Source organism: Daucus carota, chromosome 1 (genome assembly GCF_001625215.2).
Source record: "Daucus carota subsp. sativus chromosome 1, DH1 v3.0, whole genome shotgun sequence".
NCBI lineage: Eukaryota > Viridiplantae > Streptophyta > Magnoliopsida > Apiales > Apiaceae > Daucus > Daucus carota.
In genome coordinates, this window is record NC_030381.2 from 55684626 (window position 1) to 55693713 (window position 9088).

General features: G+C 32.8%; 2 protein-coding genes across 4 annotated transcripts in view; one reads left to right on the forward strand and one right to left on the reverse strand.

Moving 5' to 3' along the window:
- Positions 1-5323, forward strand: part of LOC108210276 (uncharacterized) — a 29395-nt gene extending 24072 nt beyond the window's left edge. Inside the window, exons 1-5 of one of the 3 annotated variants that reach the window (XM_017381603.2) lie at positions 3073-3213; positions 3748-4014; positions 4101-4167; positions 4552-4661; positions 4965-5323. In XM_017381603.2, coding sequence (XP_017237092.1) covers positions 3763-4014; positions 4101-4167; positions 4552-4661; positions 4965-5198 — 663 coding nt within the window. In that variant the 5' untranslated portion in view covers positions 3073-3213; positions 3748-3762 and the 3' untranslated portion in view covers positions 5199-5323. Of the gene's footprint in view, positions 1-3072; positions 3214-3747; positions 4015-4100; positions 4168-4551; positions 4662-4964 lie in introns of those variants that run through there. The other 2 variants (XM_017381595.2, XM_064086192.1) reach the window with 2 other exon arrangements.
- Positions 5324-6152: 829 nt separating this feature from the next.
- Positions 6153-9088, reverse strand: part of LOC108208626 (oleoyl-acyl carrier protein thioesterase, chloroplastic) — a 5466-nt gene continuing 2530 nt past the window's right edge. The window contains exons 4-7 of the mRNA XM_017379189.2: positions 8741-8836; positions 6962-7049; positions 6815-6883; positions 6153-6648 (exon numbers count right to left, since the gene is read on the reverse strand). Coding sequence (XP_017234678.1) covers positions 6367-6648; positions 6815-6883; positions 6962-7049; positions 8741-8836 — 535 coding nt within the window. The 3' untranslated portion in view covers positions 6153-6366. The remainder of the gene's footprint in view (positions 6649-6814; positions 6884-6961; positions 7050-8740; positions 8837-9088) is intronic.

The window sequence follows — 9088 nt, forward strand, 5'->3', positions numbered from 1 at the left end:
TTTATATGAGAATAGTTTTGGATAAGGATGTGTTGCTCGGGATCACTCAGGCAGGATGATCGGAGCCAGGGCGGCGAGTCATTCTGGGGTAGTAACAGCGGAGCTAGCAGAAGCGTCAGCCTTCAAAGAAGCTTTCAGCTGGATAAAATCGAAGCACTGGAACAAAGTTTTGGTGGAACCTGACTGCATTAAGCACTTGGCAGCTTAGTTTCATTAACAGCTAATGCAAGTATTGCACATGCACATAACTTAGAGCATTCACATTGCATCCCTCAAACCCAACCCTATCCCTATATTTTAAAGAAATTTGTTGATTTTAGTCAAAATGCACTCCACATCCGGAACCCCAAAATAGGGTTTAATTTTGGGGACTCAATGTGAATCCTCATATTTGGGGTTTCACTGTTCATCCCCCATACACTATTCATCATCCATTTCATTATTATTTTATTAGATATTAATGTTTTGTTTTATAAATTTTATTAATTTGATGCAAGTTCTCACATGTATATTAATAATATTAAATTATTGAATTAAAATTTCAATATTAAAAATAATTTTTTTTAAAAAAAATTAAAATTATTTTGAAAAATGTTAAATATATTGAAAATAATGAAACATATAAATATATAAAAAAATAAAAATAAAAATTGAAATTATAAGTAAAAGAGAACAAGGTTTAGTAAAAAGAATGAGAATAGGGATTGAATATGGGGAATGGGTTGGAAGAAACTTTTGAAAATTTGTTAAATATTTTGAGGAATTATTATTTTTAGTAAGTTTTTGGGGTTGAGGATGGGGTGCCCAATGAGAATGCTCTTAGCAAGGTAATCTTGTATTCTACAGCTTACAGGGGACAATGCCCCATCCAGGGACGAAACTACATAGGGGCCAGAAGGGGCCGTGGCCCCCCTAGGGTTGCCATAATATATTAAGATATGTATTATATAATTTTTAAAAAATTGTATTTTATCTATATATTTATGTAAATACAAAATTTTGGCTCTCCTAAAATAATATTTGACCGCCCCTAAAAAATATTTAGTATTGTAAAATAATTTTTTTAATTCTTAAATTTCTCTTATAAATAATTAGACTAAATTTAAAAATAAAAATATGCATATATGCAATTATACCACTTTAAAAAATAGATTATGGAATGTGGTATGTGTTAAAGACAAACCTCAATAAGTCTTATTTTATTTTATTTTTTAAAATAAGACTTCATGTACTATAATTATATATTACAGTACCGATGCAATTATATATTTGTACCGATGCATATTTATATCGATGCAATTATATATTTGTACCGATGCAATTATATATTTGATTTCGTGATTTGAAAGAACTTAGAATTGTACTATAATTTTTTTAGTAGTATTTTATTTATTTATTTTATCGAATATTTCACTGTGTTGTTGAAAATTTTTTGGCACCCGTTACATATGTTTGCTGGCTTCGTCCCTGGCCCCATCTCAGGTGTTATCTCTGTGTATGAGTGATAAGTTAAGTGAATTCAAGTGATTCTCCTTTTGGTGAAAAATTAGTAATTATACTTTTTATTTGTAAGTACAAGGAATACACAACTTTAATATAGAGACAAATGGTACCCTGACTGGAATTGTACTCTTAAAATTTTGATAATATTTTGTTGAGATTATCTAAAATCATTTAAAATATGATGATCAAGACATGGATGATTTCTGAAACAACTCCAAGACATGACTCAACTGCTCTAGAGCAGAAGAGTAAATGGAATCCTCTCGGCTTGGGCTCGTTCAGGATAAACGTACATGCTGCAGGGAAGGAGGGTCAAGGTTCGTTTGCAGTCGGTATGGTACTCGTAAATAGTCAAGAACAGTTCTTGGCAGAAGAGTAATGAGGTTTGCGGGCAACCCACAATGTGGTGGAGGCAGAACAGGTAGGGATTGTCGAGGCTTTTTTATGGATAAACCATCTTCCGATGATTGAGAGCTATTCACAGATTATCAACGCAGTAAAAAGAGATGAATACTAATCTGCTCGAGCTTGGTAACCTGGTGCAGTAATGCAATTCTATATGATTCGTAGTAGAAGTCAGGTGTTGGTAAGTTTTGTTAGAAACCAAGCAAATAGGGCGTTTAATTTTTTCTTAGATTTCATGTCTCCTCCGTTGTTTTTGTTGGAGAATTGTCGGATTATTTGATGATTCAGTGAAGAACAACTTTTACTCAAAGAAAAAAGTGAATCGATGATTTCTTAAAAAACTTTATAAAATTATTTTGATGAATTTGCCCATATAACAGATCTCAAAATTAATGAGTTTTTATAAAAATTGTACTTAATATAAATTCTACAAGATTTTATTTCAATTTCATTAGATTATACAAATTTTAGAAACCTAACAAAATTTTATTTATGCATAGATCTAGGATTGACTAGATTTATTAAAATTTATAAATTATTAATAACTTGTTAGAGTTTATTAAAATAAACAATATTACTATTTTATAATTTTCAACAAAATCTTCTAAAAATCTTTAAAAGATATTACTATCGTACATATATTTGGGATGAATTATTTCATCATATGTGATCTTTCTCTGTACTTCACGAGAAAATAAGTTTAATTTGAATTTTTACATAATTCCGCGTCTATCACTTCACGAAGTATTTTATAGTATCCGTCTATCCGAAAAAGAAGAGATTTAAATAGATATCATTTCATAATATTTGAAAATAAAAATTTAAATAGATATCGAAAATCTATTTATTAAAATATTTCAAACTGTTTCAGTAAAAGTCAAATAATATTATCCGCCTTGTAATCTCACAAGTCCTTCCTCGTCGTGTTATATCACCCAACCCTCCTCTCATTATATATTATATATATTTGAATTTTTACATAATTCCGCGTCTATCACTTCACGAAGTATTTTATAGTATCCGTCTATCCGAAAAAGAAGAGATTTAAATAGATATCATTTCATAATATTTGAAAATAAAAATTTAAATAGATATCGAAAATCTATTTATTAAAATATTTCAAACTGTTTCAGTAAAAGTCAAATAATATTATCTGCCTTGTAATCTCACAAGTCCTTTATATCAGCCAACCCTCCTCTCATTATATATTATATATATATATATATAAATATATACAGACACAGACTCATCCATCCATTGTAGACGTTAAAACCCCTCTACATTTTCATGGTCTTGTGATCAGAGGTACGAGTTTTCTTTGATTTTCTTGATTTGTAAGTCTTGTGATTGTGATTCCTGTGTCCAAATCTTTTGTGGGTTGTGTTTAATTGAGCTTAATTGATGCGGGTTTGTGTTATTTTGTTGATTTGTGAGTTTGATTTTGTTCTTGATGGTTGATTTGATGTAAAGTTTGAATCTTTTGGTGGTGGGTCGGTCGGGTCGGGTCGACATTTTTTTAATTTTTGGAGGAGTTGATTGGGATTTTGATGTTGGTTCTGGGTTCTGATTACTTTTGGTGCATCAGGTTTTTCCATTTTTTTTGTTTAGTAGTCCAGTGTTATTTTCTTGAAATAAGATTTATTTGATTAATTGGGTAAAACTGTTAGGGTTATACTTGTAAAGAATATGTGTGTTTTTGCCAGAGAATGGTTGATTTTGCATCTTTTTTTGGTTTATAGTTCTTTTTGTTGCTTTTATATAAGTTGGTTAGCTTTATTTTTCAGCTCAATTTCATGTGATCATTGTACGAAATTTGGGTGTTTTGCTCTTTTTCTCCAGCAGGGAGTATTTGAAATGAGTACGCGGGAGTCGAAGAGTCCAGTAACATATGCAAGAAGCTCTAGGCGCAGCAGGAAGAGGCCTCTGGAAGTGGATCTTAATGTTCCACCACCTATCGAGAACCGGGAGCAGGGAGAGATAGGAGCCGGCATGGAGGCTGATGTTGGTTCAAGTGTACAACAAAGGAGCTCAGTACCACCTCCACCAATTGACCTTGAAGCATTAGACGATGATGTTATTATATCATCCCCTAGGGCATTTGCTGAAGTAGGGCTTCCTTATCATTACTGTTATTGCAAGTTCATTTGCTGAAGCATTACTATTACTAATCTTTAATTTATTACTTTTGTCAGGCAAAAAACAAAGCTGGAAGGCCTCGTGGAAGAGCGATTCGAGTTGACGTGGATTTGAGTGTTTCAGGTTTTTTTTTGCTCATGTTTGTTAGTCTTTGTTGCAAAAGATCCGTGAATAAATAGTGGCTAATTCAACCCCTTCCTTTTCTCCTAGTCAACAAGCAACTCTTATATTACTTAGAAAGCAATACATGTCTACTTAGCTCTTACAAATTATAGTTTTTGTTGTTCAGATCACTTCACTTGACTGTAATTGTTCAATATAGAAATAGTTTGCAACAAGTTTGCTAAATGGTTTGTTTCACTCGTATTGTCGAGTTTTTTTTTGCCAAACATTTATTGTTTCTTGTTTGTGTAATAGTTGTTTCAATACCATATATCGTCATTATATATCCTCCAACTTGATTTTCTTACTATCTGTTGGTTTGATTATGCAATCAAATCAACACAGATGGGACATCTTCTAGGGATGCTCGTAGCAAACGTGGAAGAGGTTCTGTCAACCAAACAGTTATCAATGGAGATCTTTTTATAAATCTGGAAGGAAATGGCAATCCAATGGTAATACACCTATGCTTTACATTACTTTGATAATGAATGAAGGTGTTCTATATCTTTGAGCTCATTATTGTTTGCTTACAACATGCTCTTTTTCACTTGTATTTGCCTCCACAAAACCTTGTCAACTAAGCCGGTTAATGGGATAATCTTATCTCATTTTACTTCATTTATATTATGGTTTTAGTGATTAATACTAAATATGCTACAAATCAATATTATGAATAGAGATTATCAGAGGTTCGAGCCTAATTTATTTTGTGATTATGTGATGTTATCATCTCTTATCATCTTTATGCTTTGCAGAGAGAAAATGTGCGTCCCTCTGTGCCTCCACCTCCCCCGCCGCCTAAGGAACTAGTATTTACGTGTCCAATTTGCATGGGCCCAATAGTCGAGGAAATGACAACAAAGTGCGGCCATATCTTCTGTAAGAATTGTATCAAGGCTGCGGTAGCTGTTCAGAGCAAATGTCCTACTTGTAGGAAGAAGATTAGCATGAAAGACACCCATAGAATTTACCTTCCTAGGTCTAATTAAGTAATAGTCATACTCAACAGTCTGGTGGTGGTTGTCTGTTTACCAAATGATTACCGGTTGACAATAGTTGTCCAAGACTTTGTGTTCTTCTTTAATGATTTAATGATACAAATCTTGGATTATGGGGACATGATTTTCATTTTTGTTTGCGTATTTTATGTTTTTGCTAAAATATCTCACTACGTACATGCCAACCCATTTATCATTACAAGCAGCAAATCTAGGATGAGCCACTAACACTTGGAGAAACTTTAGTAGTATAAGCCTGTAAGAGTATAAGGTACTGTGTCCATTGTGGGAGTATTACATAAAAAAATTATAGTTTGGAATTCACCAATATTTTAACTAATAATTTTAGCTTTGCCAATTAAATAATGCATTTGAGTATATATTAAGTGATGCTATATTTAATTTTTTTTTTATAATTACATGTTTTATTAATGTTGTTAAATTACAAACTTGTAAATTGTATATCTAAAATAATAGTAATAAACATTTGGCTTTGAAATTGAAATTTAAATTCAAAAATATATTTTTCTTGCATGCATTTAGACATTAGACTTGAACAATTCATTATTAATCATGCGAAACACTCTCTCATGTATCCCGCTTCCCTCCTCTCTTTTTTAGTTGTCATGTTACCATTTTGCATGTAATTTAAAGTGACTAAAAATATATTTTCATTTATTATTTAAAATTTTCATTTTGTGAATAAAAATATACACTATAAACTTTAATTCAAAAAAAATAATAAATGGAAATGTCATTTATTCACCTTAAGTCACGTGCAAAAGTCAAAATGACTACTAAAAAGAGACGGAGAGAGTACAATATGAAGCAAAGAAAAGAAAAAAAAAAGTGTGCGACTATTTAGATACCTTTAAATTTACGTCGACTGTCACTTCTAATAACTTCATGTATCACATATTATAATCAACAAAAAGAACAAATAAATAAACTTTTAACTTCTAATACTAATATTATGTAATAGGTTGCTTATTCAGTAAAACAGATACCCAAAACACAACATTTTACATGAACAAATTAGATAGCTCCTAACAAGGGAACATATCTAAACAAAAATTCCTCTAGACAACACCAAGATGTTTAAAAGAGATATGGAACGACCACAAGAATAGGGGAATTCTGAAACTTAATAAGCTTAAGCTCATCTTTTTTCTGATTTCTTTCTCCACTCTGTACGACCCCTGTTTATTTCGAGCCCTTGACCTGACACTCTCAAAAAATGCAAGAACTTGAGCGAGTCATCCTTGGCTTCTGTTACTGCTGCAGCATGACCATTAGTTCCTATAACCTTTGTCACTGCAGTATCCTCGTCTGGCTCCGGACTAGTAAGAGAATCAACAACATCGTCATGCTGGCATTCACGTCTATAATCCAAAGTTATGGTTTCCAGCTCATGCGTATAAAGGACTTCCTTGGGAATGCTCTGATGACAGAGATGGCATGGTCTCAATTAGTATAATATTAATTGCTCATGTGAAGCATTCGGAAGGTAGAAAGGACACTTTCATATGTTCTTAACCAAAAATGAACAGCAAAAGCTAAAAGAAAGGGAGCACTACGCGGATGGTGATAAATGCATAGGAACTAACCTCAAGAACCCATCCAATGTAGGCAACATTGTTTACATGCTGGTTCATGTCCAGATCAGCTCTTCTTGGCTGCATACAAATAATCGAAACTTGACAAAAGAACCTGGAAATAATCGTAGGCGAAAAATGGAAAGTTTGTAATCATACCGACAGTCCTAGCCTAGAATGCTGAGCAGGATCTTCCAGTTTTGATATTTTCTTCATGCTTTTATTATTCTCTTCAGGAAATGATAATCTGCACACAGAAGAATTGACTGATTGAACATGATAAATCATAAAAGGGAAAAGATATTGGAGCAGCAGACAAAGTCGAGAGGGCATAGCTAATGCCATGTAATATCTATTTCTCAGAATCAAAGATAATGCAAAAAACAGAGGTAATCTCGGTCTAGAATATTTGAAACCTTAAAAAGAAACTAAAGGATGAGATAATGTGTATCTTTTAGCCTAAGAAAAAGGAACTAGCCGCAGAAAATAGCACCATCCTAATAGTGTTACTACTTAAAACATATTGAATGCTTAGGCCAATGACTCTACCAATGGAGGTCATCCCATATAATCAGCATAACCTTGTTGTATGTAAGATCTTGACTTCCAGACATGCTTATTGTCAGGTAGATAGAAGATTTTGATGTACCTATACTAGCAACTACCCCTCGCTTCTAGTCAATAAGAGGTCAGGGTTAAAGCCTTACTGGAGGCATATGTGTGTGAGTATATGATTTTCTATAATTAACATAACCACCTAGAGTAGAGAAAAAATTCATGATGTATAGTAAAGAAGATCTAAACATTTCAATTGTGAATGAGGGATGTGAAGGTCCTAGCATTACATGTGAAGGTCCTAGTATTGGTAATCCAGAAAGGAGGGTTCCATGTTTGACAGAGCAAAGAATACATATTTTATCCCATTGGTTAACAAAACAACTTAAGAGAGGGAGACAAACAGAGAGCTCAGAAGTCAGAACATAAGCTCACTGCATAATCAGAGCTGGAACTTTAACACTTACTATGACCATCTGATCATGGACAATGTCTTACGCACTACCATGTTCCAGTCCATTATTTATATATAAAAAAATTCTTCTAAAAGCGGTCTTTTATTAGGCTGTTAAAGAAAAACATTTATCACAACTGGGATACATTTTTTTCTTTGTTAAAACAAAGGTCTACAACCTTTAATTTTTGGGCTAAACAAAGCTTCTACACCTTATTTTATTTACTTTAATAAAAACAGGTTTACAACTATTCTTCTATTTGGCTAAATCAGAGGTTTACGACTTTGATGATAGACATGACTAATACAGTGAAAATGGCAAGTATTTAAAAAAGTTTTCACTTTTCACACATCCATTGATTGAAATAGCCCTAAAGTTGACTCTAGTTCCTTAGATTCATGGCTCTCCCACACTACAAAACTAAGTCAAATTTCGCAAACCATTAAAAAATCATTTTACAAAGATTAAACCTGAACCTATTACCCATTGATCACCCTATATATGGAAGAGACTGATGGAATGGTGATTATCCAAATTCCATTCACATTTGATAGTAAGAAAATTTTATATTGCTCTGTACTTGCACTTAATGGTGCTCGTTTTGATATTAAATGAACTAATGCTGCTATAAATGTTTCATGTGATACAAGTCATGATATATGGTCAGTTAGCATAAAGTTATATTTTGTTGCTCATACGAATATACGATCTTAACTGTTGGGTGTTGGGGTGTTGTGTTTCTACAGTTTCTACTGAAAGTATATATTACTCTCACCTGTTATGGTCTTACTTACAAAAGCTTACATGGAGTCTGAAGGCTTATTTTTATCAATTTTTTTTAGTTAAATGAAGAAATCCCATGTTAATATTATCAAACAAATACGAAGACAACTAACGTGTTCATGTCAGAACAAGACAGATAGCAAACCTTGGTGTTTTGGGGCAGAAAACTAAATATTCATCTCGAACATCATCACTGACTTTCTGAAGCCGTCTAGTATCTTGGTTCATCATCACCCACTTGCTGCAATCAGAATTTTGAACTATTCAAATATAGGAACAATTACATAATATGAGAATTCGTTGCTTGTTTCATCATTGACCCTATCTTTAAGGAAGGGTGAGCCAGGAGATTGTGAGTGTACGTAAGTATGAACAACAAGAACTCTTAACCACATGCAATGCTTCCTTAGATAACAAACTTTGTATAGAAAGTTGACTGCAAGAGGCTGATGTAGAAAGCTCGAGGTCATTATGTGATAGTCCTTGTTTAAGT